We start from the raw sequence: 18,461 nt of genomic DNA, 5'->3' as shown, positions 1-18,461 counted from the left end.
CACCTGTTTTCACGTTCATTACGACTCATTTTAATGCTGCACCGGTGCGGTGCCGAAGACACCGAGACGGTTCTGGGCAAGTCGTACCATGTCCACGTTGCACTCATGCGTGTGTGGAGAGGGATTAGTACATGATGGGTGATGGAACACATCTGGACACCGCTTCATCGTAGGCTTTCCGTAATGACTTCGTAGTTATCCTGGAGGTTATTGATGTTCGATAGTTATTGCTGGAGTTCTGCGGGAAAATCCTTTATAAGCCTGTTCTCACTTGTGCATTTAGTTTGGTCAGTGTGTGTTTGTGTGTGTGTTTGTGTGATACGGAAAGATCAAATGCCCTAATTCACAGTTTTTCAGCCTTTTTTGAGATACTGTACACACTGTAGCCTAACACAGTTTTATATAATGCCAATTTAACCTCTCAGTTTGTTTCTAATCACTCGCTGTGAAACCCGGACTCTCTTATTCACCTTGGTGGTTTTTTTTTCTTTCTCTTCCTCCATTAACGTTGCCTGTTTCTCAATGTGTTCACGCAGGCGTACAAAATAGTCTCCGTTCTTGTTTGGAATTGACGGGCGTTTCGTTCAGAGACGGCGTTTATTCTCGCTTTGAGCCGTGGCCCTTTTGGATAGGTCGGTTTCTGTACTGAGTTGGTTTTGTAGGGACTTAAACACGATGCTAAACTAACCAAACCGTGATCGGATACATGTCATTCAGACGCTCTCTCGGGTGATCCTCGGCCAATAAAATCTAGTATGGAGTTCAGATCTTCTGTCATCAGTCTTAAGAATTGGCTACATGAGACTATAACTGTATAACATTTGAGAGAGATTCGTATTCATGTGCCATTTTTGCTCACTGTATACAACTGAGCAATAGAGGGTTAAGGGCCTTGCTCAGGGGCCCTGCTCAGGTGTCCAGCGGTGGCAGCTTGGTGGACTTGAACTCACTACCTTCCTATTGGTAGTCTAACAGCTTAACCACTAGGCTACCACATCCCCCATGGAGCTTCTTTCCTACATCAGTAAGCTTTCTGGGCAACACTTGGAGGAATCAGACACCGTAAAAAATAAATAAATAAATAAATAAAAAGTTTAGAGATTATAGAGACTGTTTGTTTGAGATTATTGACACCAATTATGATCGTCTCAAAATGCATTGTGAAAAAAGTCGAGCTGTTGTCGACTGGGGTAATAAGGCCTTAGTTTAAACATTTTGTCTTAGTTGGTGATTGCCAACCTAAACCCACACCCCCTCAAACCCCTCTATATATATATATATATATATATATATGACCACTCTCTATAAACTGAGGGCTTTATCTTCCTGCTTGTCTCCTCCGAACATCTTTCTCATGCTTCATCCTTTAGAGCGGCTTCTCTACCATCTCTACGAAATACCTGACACCCGAGATTTGTCCGGCTCTTTCTTTGACGCTTTATCCGTCCACAACCGCTCAGATCGTGCTACAAGTTTAAAAGCATTACTGCCTCAGCCCATCCATCTCCTAGGTCTCGCCACCACTCGTACCATCCGTTACCCCGAACAGGTCACGGTGCCGATCAGATTTCCTCCCGGCACCGCGGTGCGCCTTTGAGGTTTTGCAGCTTCTAACCGCAAGTGGAATTCACTTGTGTGAAATTGTGTGTGTGTGTGTGCGTGTGTGCGCGGGCTCGAGTTTAGCAGCACAAGCCGAGACCCCTGGCGAGCTAATCCGAATCCTTGCTTGCGTTCAGGATTTGCTCGCTGGTGTGATGTCTCAGCGCAGCCTGGAGAGGGTAGGGGGTCTGCCAGCTTCTGTCAAATCAAGGTAGAGGTCGACAGCTAGGACGAGAGTTGACCTAATTAGAATAAAGACTGGCAAGAATCTCCGACCCGTTTCCCACACTAGCGTGCATTAAGAGCTCCTCTGCTTCATTTGCATACATTTTGCCGTGTGTGGCAGAGACCGAGCCCCACATGCCGGATTCCAGATATTGCTTTGCAGCTGACGAATTTTTTCTAACTCTCCCTTTATTGCCAGAGATCTCTCTAAAGCGATTGCAGTGATTATCTTCCCCCAAACTTTGTGGGCGTGTGCACAGATTTACATATCGAGGTAAAAGCCAGCGCGGTTCAATAACCCACCGTTGCCCTTTCTCGCTATGAGTGAAAAACACTGAGCTTTTCATATCCTACCAAGGAAAAGGTCAATCACTTGGGGGGGATTTTCCACACAATCTATAGTCCAAAGTATCACTCACACCGCTGCCTCGAATTCCTCAAGATGAACCCCGAGCCAGCTCCTCATTTGCTCGTGTTTGGTCACAGAGTCAGGGGATGCTGAGCTGCGTATTTATTTTCGATCCTGGTAGCGAAGAAAGGGCTCAACGAAAGCAGCTCACATAATAAGTTTAGAACGTAGGCGCTCTCAGGTCTCCGGCGTCCACCGAGAGCCAGCCGAGTCACCGCGCCGTCTCCGAGGCGGTAAAGCGACCTATTAGAAAGCCTCGCCGTGTCCAGTCTGAGGGATTTACTCGAGTACCTTACGAGTGGACGTTCAGGTCTGGCTGGCGCTCGATATGGAAAATGTCACGTCCTTACTTTGATCAAACGGCTCGCGATCGATCCAGACAATTAGGAGTTCTCGGCTCGCCGTAATTTGCGGCCTTGTTGTTAAAGCTCAGTGATTTTCACAAAGCGAAAACAAGACACGCTTTTTAACATCTTTTCCAACAACAAGGCCTGGCTGATCAAAGCCGTATATTAATATCGTACATAGTGTAAAAAATCAGGAACCAATGGGAGTGAATCGACATGCATACGATTTAGTATCGATTTGTTTATTTACTTATATTTCTATCTTACAGATTTGAAAAAAACAAACAAAAACAAGGCATCAACATCAGATGTTAGCGTAGAGACGACGCTCCTGGGAGACTTCCTAGTTTACAGGCTAATTATCATAACGCGCCGTGACTTCTGTTGAATTTCCTAACGGAAGAAAATTCCAAGCATCCGCACGCCTTAACCAGTCACGTCGGCAGCCATTTCCGTTTCTTCCTCCTCTCACATTCCCGCCTGTCCTTCACCACCGCAGGAGTGTCACACAATGAAGAGTAACGGTTTTGCTGCGCGGTGACATCTTGAACCAGATCCGACTCTGCGGAACAGCATCCTTCGCCTGCTCTAATGAGGATGGAACAGTGTCCACAGGAGCTCTGTCACGTTCCTCACCGCGCAGTGAAGAAGGCTCCTCTTTCGCTTTTCCCCCCAAGGGACCTCATTAGGATTTTTCTTCCCCAGCCTGTGTAGGAATCGGCACGTCCTTAGGGAAAAATGTAAATAAACGCATTTGTCACTTACATCCTCCGCCATCCTCACCCTACCCCACTTCCTTTTTTTTTTTTGGCTTTCACGAAGAAAAATTGCATTGCGAGGCTTAATTAGTAAGCACTGGCATTACGCTTTCTTTATTATGTAAATGAATCGGTCGAGGACTTGGAAGTGTCGTCTCACAAGCTTTGTGCCAGGTGTTTCCTGACTGAATGCTGGGCGAGGATTCTTTTTTTTTCTTTCTTTCTTTCTTTCTTTCTTTCTCTTCTTCTTTCTCTCGACGCTAAAGAAAAAGACAACCGTACTGCGAAATCGCAGGACAAGCTATAATTATTTGACAGATGATTTTTGTTTTTCTCACCCCTCCTCCCCCCCAGCCTGCAGCTTTAGCGTCGGAGTGACGTGAGTGACGGGACCTCATTGATTTCCTTTGTCGCAGCGAAAAACGGCTGACGGTTTTCAGAACGAAGCCCCTGTCAAGCACGGGGACTGCACGCGCCGCTTGTCCTCGCACGTACATTACCAAGGAACCGTCTTAGGGCAAAAGACAAAGAACACGACCGCTTTGCTGTCGCTGCGTCCTCGGGACTCGATCGGGTTTGCGCGGCTGATCTCGTATTAAAAAGCTATCGTCTTTCTTGGTGGTGGTGGTGGTTTTATTAGGCGAGCGGCGGGTTCTTAATCTGCTCCCCCTGCTTCTGTCAGTCTTTCCCTTGTCACTTTCCCACCCCTTTTAACTACAGCACTTTTTTTTTTTTGAGCGTGAAGGCGTTGAGTAAGGCATTGTGAGATCGGCCTGCGTTAAGCTGAACACTCATGCACTGATGCAAGCGAGTGACCGATCCTGTGGAAACTCTCATGCCTACAGGTCAGTCCAGATGTCCGTCCGCCCGCTAGGGGGCGATGTTTGACGGATGTGTCTCTTGACAAACTTGAAGGAGGGGGGTGGGGAAAGAACCTCGGTACAACACTCAGGTTTCATTCACACACACATGCCGTGTCTCTTATGATGACCGAGTGTTATTTTAATTCAAACCGGACGGGAATATCTTAAGAATACGGCTCCGCTGGTAATGTCACGTTTCCACAAACCGATCAGTGACGACTCGATAAAATACGGTTTATGGTACGTTCGGTCCGTCAGAACAAATACCACCGAATAAAAATCCCCTTTGTGTAAATGTCAAGTGAGGTTTTAAGGCTGATGAGTGCTTTCTGTTAAGTACGTATACGTACGTGACACGATAGTCTGTTGTAATACCTGTGTAACATAACGGAGGCAAACCTGCTACACGTCGTGTCTCAGATAATATCCGGACGTACTGCTCTAGACTACGGTGTGTTTATCTTCCACTGTATCTTCTGCTGCTTCTACTTCTTAACCGGCAGATATTTTCATGCGAGTGCAGCACTGTGGTGGAGAGAGAGCTCCAGGCTTGCCTTGTGTCCGGTCTTGTTTGCATCGAGGCAGACGTGAACGCAAGGAGAGAGGTTGTTACACCACCTGCGACGTAGATCTCATCCTTCATTATGACGTTATATACGTAAAACAAACGATTCCGACTGTCTGACCTACACAACCATGTGGTCTGGTGTTCCGGTCGAGTCACGAGTCTTCCAGTAAGACCTTGTCGTCACGGAGCCCTGTGCATTCTGCACATGGCCGTTGTCATGCTGGAACGGTGTTAAGAAGTTCAGTACAGGTGTGTGTGTTTCCACCTTGTGGTTGTTGGTGGTTAGCTGATGGTCCACGTACTGATTTTTGATGTTTATTCTGGTGATGACCGAGACACGCGACTCCTCTGGCTTGTGATCTGTCCCATTCCTTCACCCATCCCTGCTCTGTTCTATGCAGTTATGTAACGTAGACACACGGAGCAGACTTTAGAACCCAAACTCTTAAGAGGAGGATTTGCTTCAGGTCATTAAAGACGATCCGGTAGTGTGCGCCGTCGTCACCGTCACCGGTCACCTGCTGAAATGTCAACCTTGTGTCAAAATAATAATAATAATAATAATAATAATAATAATAAAAGATGCTTATGTGTGATTTTAATTGGACAAGCAAGTATTTTAAGTGGTTAATGATTCGGATGTAATGTGCCACATGGAAGTAACCCAATGTAAGTGTGAAACCACGCTGACAAATTGTGCGACTGTCAGACTTCAGACTCATTCCTGCTTTTTTCTCGGAGGTTACGCGTTCCTGACGCGACGACGCCTGCTGCCCACTCGCGTATCGTTCATGCCTCTGTGCCTGCCTGTCAGTCCACCTGAACTCCTAATGATCCTCAGGACCATCCTGCATCACTTCACCCTAACAGTTAGGAACGCGCTGGGTTTTTATGGGCTGGTTAGCTGAGCGACATCATCTGCTAATTCCAAGCGTTCGCTTGCATGAGCATCTTCAGGCACTTAATCACGTGAGCTTGGGATTTAATCAAAGCCTCAGGCCTGCCAGGACTAATTCAACAAGAAAATGACATGGGAGGGATACATCTACCCCCCACACCACCCCACCCCACCCCATGATGTCGCCTTGTCTTCTTTTCCTGTCATTCAATCAAATCCCAGAACTTTCTCATCATCTTCTTATTACCGGCGCATCTCTTATTATTAGACGTAATCTCCGCGCGTCCAACGAGATTCTGGTGCCGTCACAGAACAATGTAAACAAATTTAATGAATTTTGGCCGCACCTCCGTGTCAGGACTCCAAGGGGGTTTATTGCAGACGGATGTCGTCAGCAGAGGCACGTGGAGCGCGCTCTTTTGCCGCCGCACCTCCTCGTAATTGTCTCAGGAGTCGCCGCGCTGACCTCCTGCGTCGAAAACGCACCGCACGTCAAAGCGGTGAAGAAGGAGGGAAGCTGTTCGTGTGCTGCGCGTGTTTACAGTGTACAGGGAAAAGGTGCGAGCTGTAGTTTGCTCGGCGTATCCGGTTGCATCGGGGTTGTGGTGGGATTTCATTTCTACATACGTTACAACGTGTGTGTTTCTGAACGGTTGGTGCGGCGTCGGGTTTCTGCGCGTGTTGTGAATCCTCCGATCGCAGCATTTGAAAGAAAAAGACATTTCTTTATTTTCCCGAGCAGCATCAAAATTCAGTTCTTTCAGGATGAATTCTGTCATCGTTATTTATCTATAGAGCTGTTTAATCCCAGGTCTGAGTGGACCGCTGTGTCCTGCTAGTTCCTGAACACACAGATTTACGTGAATTTTCTATATATATATATAATGTAATATATATATATATATATTGTGTGTGTGTGTGTGTGTGTATATATATTTTTCCGCCTTCCCCGCCCGTGTGATCGTGTGTGTGACCCAACCTCTGCTGATGTGCACTTTTTCTGACACACACACCAAGTCAGGATGTTTTTTTTTTTTTTGTTATTTTTCCTCTCTTTTTTTTTTATCCTCCCCTCTCTCCCTCTTTCTAAGGGGGGTGGGAAGGTAAACCACCCACTGCTCCTCCCGACGCCCAGAGGCTGCGGCTGTTTCGCTAATGAAGAGCTCAATTTAGCCAGTGACGTGCCTCCGAGCCGAGCCTCGCGCTCTGACTGGCTGAGCTCGTCGCTGACATCACTCTGTCCGGCCGTTGATTTGCCGCTGTCTCCGAGGCTCCGGGGCGAGAGGCTCAACCATGGGTAGGCACTTAGGCACAGACGGAGCTAGCGCTGCAGACAGAGAAAGAGAAAAGAGCGTGAGAGAGTGAGCGAGCGAGCGAGTAGAAGAGAGACCGAGTGGGCGAAGGGGGGCTGCTTTTGGGAGCTTGCTCGACGCAGCAGCCGGCACAGCCAATGCAGCCTCTGGTACTATGGAAACTAAACCTCTGACCAATGGAAATAATGGAGGCTACGATGTGGCAGGTGAGTGTGTATAAGTGTGTGAGTGGATGCTGGAGATTACAGGTATGTCGGACAAACAAACTCCTCCACTTGTGTATGTGTCTTACTCCAAAAATGTGATGTGTGCGATGTTTAAAGCGCTAGAGACTCAAGCAGCTCCATCACTTGTTGTAATCATTTAAGACTCGCTGTCCGTCAAGGTTTTTTTTTTTTTTGTAACCCGAATAAATTTTGCCTTTTGGACTCTGACGTTGTCTTTTTATTATTATTATTTTCCCTCGTAGTCGCCACGTCGTCGCCGCCGCCGTCTTTTTCTCACCGTGCCCACGCCGTAAGATGCCGCCGCGATACTTGTAGGGTTCGTTTGTCCAACATCTTCCTGCACGAGTGCGATGAGTTGATCGCTGTCACAGCAGGGTGTGGATCCACACGGCGATTCAGCCACAATGCTGAGACACACGAGTGTTTATTTATTTCGATTTCTGCTCATTTCATTTCAGCAGCTGCTTCGTGACTGATTTTAACTTGCTTTAAAGCTGTTACCTGGAAGTTTGTTTTCAGGAGGTAATGAATGAGAGGATAATTGTGCCTGATTTTTACTATTTTTCTAAGAATTTCAGTTAGAATTCTTTGTGTGTGTGTGCGCGCGCGCGTGTGTGTGAATAACGAAGGAGGAGTTTAAGAAGGTGCCGTAAGGTTAAACTGCTGAGCGATTTGTTAATCTTCCCGTTCATTTGCTTCGGCGAATCGAACGAGCCGTGTTCAGGGCTGAAAGTGTTCTGGTGTTAAGTCAGGAGACAGATGGCAGCACTCGCTCACAGAAGGTGGCAGCGAGCGGCATCTTCACAACCGCTTCTAAGTGACGCTTTCCTTTTTCCTTTCAGCTGCGCTTTTCACCAAACAGCCCCGAAAACTCCCCCCAAATCACAACTTCTAATCCTTCCTTTCTAACCTCTACTCCGTAATCCACCTTGCGCTTGACCTTCATCTCACTCACACTCACACTCACACGGCTCCTCAGCTACGTTTCTGTCGCACATACACAAGTAAGCCCTCGTTATATAGAAATATTACCCCCCCTCGTGTTCTGGCTCGCAGAGAAAGTATCTGCAGTGGGTCGTCCGTTCCAATAGCGGCTCCTGCCAATCACGCGCGATATAATTGGCTGTGAAATAATAATCGTCCGACAGCTCGGATGGGGTTCGTATTCATACACAGCTGTGAACGACGGCGAGCGAGAGCGCGCGGAAAGCTCAGTAGGGATCGCACTAATGTGGTGCGTCGATATAAAACCTCTAGAAAAATGGTTTTGTCTCAAAGTCTCTTATGTGTGTGTGTGTATAGATATAGATATATAATTCTTTTATTATATTTGCCCAAACAAAGTGTCCTTCTGTTTAAGAATTGTCTGCACCCTGTTGTAATCTATTGTCTGACTGTCTGTCCTCAGTTCCGTACCTCACCGTAGTGTCGGTGGCTAAATTGACGGCGGTATTAACGCTTGTGCAGACGCGGCGCATAATGAGTGTCGTTAGCGGCACCGTAACGGAGCGACGCTCATCTCGGCTTACAGACGGCAGGTCGCGCTAACAGCTTATTTGTCCGCGCTGACAAAATCGATACACGTGCCGCGTCCGACACCGTCGCCGTTTCTGTTCGGCTCTCCAGAGATTGATTCCAGGCTGGTAAAGGAACATTTAGCAGACATGAATTCTTGAGCAGTGAAGCATGCACTCACACACACACACACACACACACACACACTGAGTCAGTCACAGGTTACACTACGCTAACACACGAAACAGGCTGCTGCTTTCTTCCTTCCTTCCTTCCTTCCTTCCTTCCTTCCTTCCTTCCTCTTGTCAGCAGATCCCAGTGCGCCAAGCTTTCTACGAGCTCTTAAATGGGCTACAAGTCTGTTTTCAAACGCAGCCCCCGTGTCGATTCGGTCGACACGCACCGGCCAATTAGCTCTAAACGTGGACACGGCTCTGCGGCTGCTTTTCCAGCTTGCACAAAAACGGCTCCCTTTTTTTTTTTTTCTTTTTCTTTTTCTTTTGTCAGATACAGGAAGCTTTAAAAATCGAAAGAAGGTGAAGTGCTTTCTCTCTCTCCCCCCCACCCCAATCATCCACTGGGTAAATACGAATGTAAGTCATCAAACAGCTCAACATCTTAATGTAAAGAAATTGCAGCAGTGTTTTTACAGTTCTGTTCCGTCAACATTTTATCCGATTAATTCGTATATAACAGCGGAAATATAAAAGAGGAAAGACCGACCAACGTCTTCGTATTCGTGTGAGCTCTTCGATGGACGTTCTAAACCTCGGGCGTGATCTCTTTCTCATTTCGTCTTCGCTAAATGCCTTTTAGTAAAGTGCGAGTTGAAGGTCAGGAATTTTTGCTCATGTGCTGAACTCCATGATCGAACAATTCAGCTCAGTTTGTACACACAAGCAGGATATGCAGAAGTGTGTGTGTGTGTGTGAGAGAGAAATATAAATATCTAGTGTGTGTCTGTGATACATATTTATTTTTTATTAGAAATGTATAGAGTAGAAACTCTCAGGCTCTACTTTCAGGCGCATGTTGGTAGCAGCTTTTATTCGCGTTGACCCGCTCAGCGGGATTTTGCAGTATTTTTTTCTTCCCCGAGGCGTCATCTGCATCCTTCAGAATGAGTTCTGAGAGCCAAGCAAGATGTCAGTCCTGCGTCATGTGCAGCCAGACGATCACATCTCAGCAAGAGAGAGCGAAGAGAAAGCAGGAGGGGAGGAGAGCACTGTGCAGAGCGGCGGGTTTGACAGCTACCTTGCACCCCATGATTTTCACTGGTTTAGCATACAGACGTGTGTGTGTGTGTGTGTGTATGTGTGGGTGGCCGTGCTCTTTTGCACCTGTCCCTTCCAATGACAGCCCCCCTCTCCCCTCCCCTCCCCTGCAGCACGCGCTTGCTCTCCCACCTTCAGGCTCCAGATCTCATGAATCCCAATCAGCCAGGGCCATCAGCCTCTTAAATAATGCAGCTGCAGCCGCCTAAGCCACATTAGCGTGATAAATGCGCGCCGCTGTCGGCGCCCGGCCCCCGTCGGCCGTTTGCTTAGCCGTAACCTCCGATTCCGAACACGTCCCTTTGATCTCTGGCCTCATCAGAAATCGTGTCCACCTTGTTTTGAAACCGGACTCGTGTTTACCAGCTAAACCGCTACGTGACGTTCTGTTACTTTATCGACCCGCTCGCTCGCTTTCACGCGGAATCAAATTTGCAAGCATTTACCGTGTAGCGCCTCTGCGTCCGGGCCACTAAAACGAGAAGGGGGATAGAAAAGAAAGTGGATGTGCGCCCGACCACCTGCTGGACTTGCAGCCATTGAGCGGAGACGGCTTTTCAGTTTTCAGATTCGACACGCACGCATGGCGGCGCATGTCTATAGTCTCGAACCGTACGATACGGGGGAATTTCCTTCTCTGCATAAAAGGACTCGTCTGACCGCAGTTAAGTGTAGTAGCAGTAGTCGCAGATGGCGCCGGCGGACGGCAAAAACAATCCGGACGAGATTCTCCGAGACCTCTAATAAAATACGGCTTTCATGTTTTGTGGCGTTCTCGTCCGCAGGTTCCTGAAGGGCATGAGCGCCTTGTCTGCGCCCAGTGCTGTTCTGATCTGGAGCCAGTGCTGGTGACAGGGACATGGGCCTCTTCCTCAGGGCTTCCAGCACGCTCAGCACAAGCGACGACCTGGTCCACAGCACCACTGAAAGGGACGCCAGGGCAGCGCCACCACAGGCCCAGCACGCAGCACAACATTGGGTAAAAGAAATAAAGAAATAAATCAATTCGCATCTCAGGTCAAGCATGTAAGCAGAAGAGGCAGCAGTAAAAGAGAGATTATATACGTTTGACAAGGTAGATGGAACAGAAAGCGCTCATAGCTTCAAGAACCATCTGCGATATCTGTCAGTGCTCCAAGAGTCTCAGTGGGACGCGGCACGTCACGTGGTTTAAACCTTGCACGGCTCCAACGTGCTAATGGAACTCTCTGATTGACAGAATACAAATGAGTTTTTTCCTCGCCTGAAGTCGGGGGAGGTGATTTATGGGGTAATAAATGAAGGTGACCTTAAGGGTCATGTAAACTCTGCAGTTGCCCTTGTCGTAGAGGTCATCGCTCTGAAGACGTTTGCTACAGCGAGACACAATCGCTCCTAGTGATGCAGAGCGACACAGCGAGAACCATGTTACACGATATCAATGATCTTTACCGTAGCTAAAAATAAATATATATATTATTTATTTATTTATCTTTTCATTTATTATCTACACAAATAAATTGATACAACGATCCACAGTTCTGATTCCTGCAGTAGAGGTCATTACAGATGCTCAGAGAAATGTACAATTCTTTTGTTTTTTATTTTTTTATTCAAGAATTTCTTCTGTTTGTTTGACGTACAAGTGCAGAAGGCGACACAGAAGTAGGAAAAGATCAGATTTAGGTTTCATCACCGTTTCGGTGTCCTTTAAAGCGTAGAACGTCTCACAGTAATACGCTTTCAGTTAAAAGCTTAATGCTGTGTTTTCATTTTTTTTGCGATGTTTGGTCGCTCGAGAGCAAACCCCTTCTGATCAGCCTTAATCTTCTTAGTCTCATTTACAGATATCTAATATCCAGTCTCCTGCAGGTCCCAAGCTCCTGGTAGATGCTCCACGTAGCCTTCTCTAATGAGGATGTCTGATACTGTCACTGTAAAGGAGACGAGCGAGACCATGAGGGGTCTGGAGACGGAGGAAAGCGGCTCCGTGCCGGCGGGCGACGAAATCGGCGAGTCCGAGAGCCGGGGGCACGTCGAGCCCAACGGGGACGAGAACTGCTGCGACGATAAGAGCGAAACACAGGTAAAGTCGTACGAGAAGTCCACACCAAGGCCTCTTTCCTTCATCTGTCTCGTTAACGAAACGAATGCTTGCTCTTGAAGGTGACTTCTTTTATATCCTGGAACAGAGAAGGTTTCACATACAAGAGTAGGTTAGATGACCGTCTGATCTATCATCAAAGCTGTTTAAAGTCATTTTATTATAGTTTAACACTTAAACCTTCCTGACATCGTGCTAATAATCACACGACTCGTCGGCTCGACTTTACACACCACCCCAAGTGCGAAAAATTACACGACGTCAAGCCGCACACAAGCAACGCCGCGTTACTTTTCCCGAGACGTAGGAAGCGCGGCCATATGAGTCTTTACGTCCTGCACTTTCCTGCGTACGAGAGGTGGTGTTATTCTCCGATAAGACATCTTATTGAATTCCTGCTGAGCGATTGCACACACTCCACAATTTGATTCTGTTGTACCACGAGCAAAAAAAAACAAAAAAAAAACCCAGCAATATTCTCAGGTTCATTTGCCCTGTGATCAATCATTTATCGACTGTCACGATTATCGCTGTCCCTCGAACAAAGGATGGCGCCTTGAGGTTTGTACGGAACGAATCTTCCGAAGCAGAGAGGTCAGAAAACGAAATCGGTTCAAACGATTGTTCTGATACAGCCAGGCGCGCAGGCCCGAGGGGAATCGCACGCCAAACTCCAGCAATCAATCCTAATGTAATTGTGTTATGAGAACCGGTGGAAATGGATACACCTCAGCCCCAGTGCGGTTTGTCAAGGTTACACTGTTCGAAGGTTATAAGTTTTTTTTTATTTTTTTTTTATTTTTTTTTTTATTACTCATTATATATATTTTATTAGCTGACAGACACCTTTCTGCTTTTTCGACGTGTTGACATTTCGCTCGTGTCGTTCGTCCTCGCGCCTCTTTTAATTTCGTCGCTTGTTTGTTTGTTTTTTGCCTCCTGCTCTCTACAAGAGACACTCCTCCGAAATCCAGGCAGCAGAAGCGGAGGACCGTCCGACCGGCCGATCCGAGCTTATCCCCACGCTTCCTCTGTGTTACCCTTGGAGCTGGGGAGGGGAAGCGCAGCATGTGGCTTTACGGCCATCTGTCTCCCTCCTCCCTTTGCTTTCCACGAGTCTTTGCTGCCTCGCCGTGCACGGCGCAGCACTACCTGCTCCTTTTTTTTTTTTTTTTTCCTGCAGCGTGCACACATTTTCTGATTCCTTCTTTTTCCCCCGTTCTCTCTTGGCAGATTAGATTCGAACGGCATCTGTGTTCCCATGGCAATTTTCACCGTGTTCTGTATTCGCCGTGATCGCCCGCGAGTGGCTCGACGCCAGCGCCAGGCGTCGGGGACTTGGAGATGCTCAGTACACGATTAAAGCTGCATAAGCATCTATCATAATTTTGTAAGGCCGCTGTTTTGCTTATTAACGACAGCCCGCCGTGTCTCCTCGAAGCTTACGCGGTGCAAGATGGACAATGAAAGAGGAGCGCAAAGAGGGACAGCCGAGTGGGCTGAACCTCGCAACAGCGTCTCCTGTCTTCTCCTGAGACGTACAGACAATTCACACGCCTTCTCAAACCGTTTCCAGGTGTCTGAAATAGCGCCGTTGCAAAACGGGTTTTTTCCCCATGTCTTTGTGTTTCACACGTTTTGTGTGAGTAATCATACACACACACACACACACACACACACACACACACGTTCATATAAATATATATATATATTTCTGTTCCTTCTTCATCCCTAGTGGTTAAGGTGTTGGGCTACCAATCGGAAGGTTGTGAGTTCGATTCCTACGTCCACCATGCTGCCACTGCTGGGCCCCTGAGCAAGGCCCTTAACCCTCAGTTGCTCAGTTGTATAAAAATGTAAGTCGCTCTGGATATAAGGGCGTCTGCTAAATGCTGTAAACGTGCTAAAAATGTTCTTTACCTTGTTTACAGTCACTCGAGGTTGTCGCATCCAAGTAAAGTAGCCTTGGACATTTCTTCGCCATTCGCTCTAAAATCAAGCGATGGCTCACATTGTTCCCAACAGTATGAATAAAGAATGCATGTAGTTTTGTGGTGGCTACGGGGAAAGGCATACTGTGCTAAACACCACACCGCTTAAGCCAAAAATAGATCGTTGCTTTGTTCTATTTTATACGAACAAACATGCCGGTTTGCCCACAAGTGCCTGGTGGTGCAATAAAACCCTGTATTCACTCGTATCCAGTTTCCTCCACCGAGGAATGCAGGTTGCTCTAATATCATTTGGAGGAAATCCAGAAGGAAAAAGTGCAAGTTTTCGGTAGGAAGCTGTAGCTGAACACACGAGGCATAAGAGCCACAGGAACAGATGGAGATATACAGAAAGGTTTAAAAGGTTTCTCCATCCCATTCTACTTTACTGAGGACTTCTTGGAACGAGAGACGTCTAAGAAAAATCTTTCATGTACCCTGTAACGGTTGAACGCATTTAAACACCTGACCATCGCACACACTTGGTTTTTCCACGAAATGTTCTAACAAAGTTGTAAGCACACAGTTTGTACAGAATGACTTCAGCACGACAAGGTTCCTGTGCACAAAGCACAAAGCTCCAGGAAGACTTGGAGCAGAAGATCTCTAGTGTCCTACACAGAGCCCTGACTCTGACTCAACACAACACCGAACACCTTTGGGATGAACCGGAACGCAGACTGAACCCTCAGACCTCCTCATGGTCTGATCTCACTCATGATCATGTAGCTGAATGAACACAAACCCCACAGCCTCGTGCCAACATTTAGCGGAAAACCTTCTCAGAAGAAAAGAGCGGAGCTTATTATAAGAGTGCAGGAGGCAATAAATCAGAAATGAGAAATGAGTATTTATCATCACGCCGTGTTCCTAAAAACGAATAAAAAGTTCCCCTTCAAACCATCTTCAAAAAGATGTGGGTTTTTTTTTTTTTTTTTTTTTTTTTTTTTTTTAACGAGCGGTTTCAAACAGGATGTAACATAACATCTCCGTGAAGCATCTCATACAGTGTGTTGTTCTGACTGATGGATGATTTCCACAGCGTAATCCATGTGCCCCCGTTTTGTCTCATTGCCTACCGTACAGGGGCAAATACCCGGACAGAGCGCAAAGCGGCCCAAGGTACAGTGGCAAGAGGCATGTCCTTAACGTGTTTGCTCAGTTGTTCCTTCAAAGCCAGCTTCATTCCTGTTCATTTTTGTGTCTCGTTCCATGAAGCATTGCTCGTTGGTGTGTGTTTGTGTGTGTGCATCGTGTGCATCGTGTAAACGTGTTTCTGCTGTAATACCTGCATGATTTTCAGTCGCTCGGTCGCCGCTAACCGAGACGAGGTTTGGACCTTGAGCTTTGAAAATCACACCCATCTTTTTTTTTATTCCATTATACTAAGAATAAAAAAACACTCACGATTCATCGCCATTGTTTATTTCCTTGTAGCTCGTGTGCATGTGTTTTGTGGAAATGAAACCTGCAGTGGTTTTGTGTACATCCTGACCTCTCTCTCTCTCTCTCTCTCTCTCTAACCCTCACTACTCTCCCCCAGTCTAACGCAAAGTTAAAGTTAGTTCGGAGCCTGGCCATTTGTGAAGAACCCTCTCCTCCCCCAATTACCTCCGAACCGCCGCCAGAACATCAGGTAAACCTCTCGCAGGGCTACGGAAATGTCACTCGCACTCACAGGCTCGTCTAGCGCACGTTCGCGTCCGTGTCGTCTTCCCTGAAAACAACGTGTGAGATGTTTGTCCTTGAAGGTCTGCTGGAAATAGGAAGGGTTTTTTTTTGGTTTTGCTTATGGATCATACGTAATTCTAACACAACAATACTTCCAGGTTTTTGTTTGTTTTTTTACATTACTTCCCAGTAGAATGTTAAATTAGTTATGACTATTTACACACACGCAAACACACACACATATATATAGATATATATATATATATATATATATATATATATATATATATATATATATATATATATATATATATATATATATATATACACACACACACACACACACACACACACACACACACACACACACACACACCCATACACACACACACACATACAAACACACACTGCTGTTTTCTAAAAGCAAAATCGATTCTTTTTGCAGGAAGATTTTTATTTGTATTAGTATGTATTTATTTATTTATTTTTTAGTTTTCTATCTACGGTAAAGGCCCTAAAGGCAGTTTAAAAAAAATGCAGGCTTCCCATTTTATGTATCAGAAGCGTACTCAATAATTAATCACCGAACTCGAGTTCCTAAAGCCGTGTTAGTTTTAGCCATCGCTCCTCCAGGCTGCTTTATTTTTTATTTTTAATTTATTGTATTTTTTTTTTCCCTTCGAGGTCAGAACTGAGCTCTCGCTATTTTCAGTGTAAACACTACGGCTCCAGTTTCCCCATTAAAGGCGGCTTCTTAGAAACCGCTCCACACCTCCCCAGGCGTCACGTCGCGCTCCTGCCTCTCCTTTGTTTTACTTTTGTGTCGGCTTTGAAAAGAGAAATGGACTCCTTTCTCGCCGCGCTGTTAATCAAAGGAAATTGGGGAGGTGAAAGGGGGGTGGGGGGAGAAGCTGCTTGGTCTGAGCCACTCCAAAGGAGGCGAAGGCACAAGGACGCCGTCGAGCCTGAGGAAAAAGAAAAGACTTAAACCGAAAGCTTCTCGTCAGGGTGCCCAGGCTTTGCCACATTGCAAATGGCAGGGATCCAGAAACAAAAGGACCCAAGGAGTAAAATATTAATCTGTTGCTGGACACGTTCAAGATCGAGCCTTGAATTTTTTGACACGTTACACTTGGGCAGCATGAAGAGATCTCCTTGTAAATATCCTGCATTTCCTCTAAAAGCTGCTCTAATCTCTTTATTTTTTGATGTCTGTAATAAACCTTATTAACGTTGTTTATAAACCCATTGATCTCAGTGTGCCAGATGACACTAAGCTTCTGCTCGTCACATCCACCGATGTAAGAGATAAGCAAGTAGTGAAACAGGCGTTCACGTGTTCTGCTTCGTCATCACAATAATCACAACGTAATCTGGCAAGTCAAGGCTGAGTTTCTCGCCCCACTGACGCTGATTTGACTTTCCTTTTTTATTATTTTTTTTGTAATTCTTACACAGGAGGAGATTCAGATCAAGATCTGTCAGTCGTTCGAGAAGGAGGACGCTCCAGCCAGTAGGAACGAAGATGATCGGGAGAAAAGTGCAGACAAGTTCGAAAAATTGGAGAACATGCAGCGCAAGATGCTGTCAAGAGGTGTGTGTGTGAGGGGGAGGGAGGGTGAGGGAGGGAGGGAGAAAGTGTGTGTGTGTGTTTGAGAGTGTGTGTGTGTTTGAGAGTGTGTGTGTGTTTGAGAGTGTGTGTGTGTTTGAGAGTGTGTGTGTGTGTGTGTTTGAGAGTGTGTGTGTGTGTGTGTGTTTGAGAGTGTGTGTGTGTGTGTGTTTGAGAGTGAGTGTGTGTGTGTGTGTGTTTGAGAGTGAGTGTGTGTGTGTGTGTGTTTGAGAGTGAGTGTGTGTGTGTGTGTGTGTTTGAGATTGAGAGTGAGTGTGTGTGTGTGTGTTTGAGAGTGAGTGTGTGTGTGTGTGTGTGTTTGAGAGTGAGTGTGTGTGTGTGTGTGTGTGTGTTTGAGAGTGAGTGTGTGTGTGTTTGAGAGTGAGAGTGTGTTTGAGAGTGAGTGTGTGTGTGTGTGTGTGTGTGTGTGAGAGTGTGTGTGTGTGTTTGAGAGTGAGAGTGTGTGTGTGTGTTTGAGTGTGTGTGTGTGTTTGAGAGTGTGTGTGTGTGTGTGTGTGTGTGTGTGTGTGTTTGAGAGTGAGTGTGTGTGTGTGTGTGTGTGTTTGAGAGTGAGAGTGTGTGTGTGTGTGTGTGTGTTTGCATTATTATTACCCCAATGCTATCCTGTTCTATCAGAAGTACAGACTTTCTCTCTCTTCAGATTCCAGTCAAGAATACACCGACTCCACTGGCATCGATCTGCACGAGTTCCTGGTTAACACACTGAAAAACAACCAAAGGTTTGTAAACGCTGCTGCTTCATTTATCTATCTATCTATTTATTTATTTATTTATTTATTTATTTATTTGACACACACTTTTCCACAGCCATTTGTTTGTTTTCTTCACCTCATAAGTGACCTAAAACACACACACTGGCTTTGTACTGAATGTGAAATGATGTTCCTTCATCTACTGCAGGGACAGAATGATGCTGCTGAAGCTGGAGCAGGACATCCTGGACTTCATCAGTAACAATGAGTGAGTTAATGACTCCCGCAGGCAGCCTTTGTTTTAGTAACTCACTGTTTCATCAAATCTTTTCCTTAACATTGTTTTGATGATTTTTTTTTTTGCTGAAAGCAGAGAGAGAAATGTAACAACAGCTAAT

At 46.2% G+C, this 18,461-nt stretch overlaps 1 protein-coding gene across 6 annotated transcripts in view; it reads left to right on the top strand.

Annotated features, from left to right (window-relative positions):
* Window positions 1–18,461, top strand: part of LOC132849825 (R3H domain-containing protein 1-like) — a 40,041-nt gene that overhangs the window by 3,970 nt on the left and 17,610 nt on the right. For 4 of the 6 annotated variants that reach the window (XM_060875729.1, XM_060875725.1, XM_060875730.1 and 1 more), the window contains exons 1-6: window positions 11,888–12,061; window positions 15,157–15,192; window positions 15,614–15,706; window positions 17,200–17,335; window positions 18,012–18,090; window positions 18,272–18,331. In XM_060875729.1, coding sequence (XP_060731712.1) covers window positions 11,888–12,061; window positions 15,157–15,192; window positions 15,614–15,706; window positions 17,200–17,335; window positions 18,012–18,090; window positions 18,272–18,331 — 578 coding nt within the window. Of the gene's footprint in view, window positions 1–10,781; window positions 10,976–11,847; window positions 12,062–15,156; window positions 15,193–15,613; window positions 15,707–17,199; window positions 17,336–18,011; window positions 18,091–18,271; window positions 18,332–18,461 lie in introns of those variants that run through there. The other 2 variants (XM_060875728.1, XM_060875726.1) reach the window with 2 other exon arrangements.

Source organism: Tachysurus vachellii, chromosome 8 (genome assembly GCF_030014155.1).
Source record: "Tachysurus vachellii isolate PV-2020 chromosome 8, HZAU_Pvac_v1, whole genome shotgun sequence".
NCBI lineage: Eukaryota > Metazoa > Chordata > Actinopteri > Siluriformes > Bagridae > Tachysurus > Tachysurus vachellii.
Note: the sequence above shows the minus strand (reverse complement) of the source record. Positions and strands in the feature narration are given on the sequence as shown.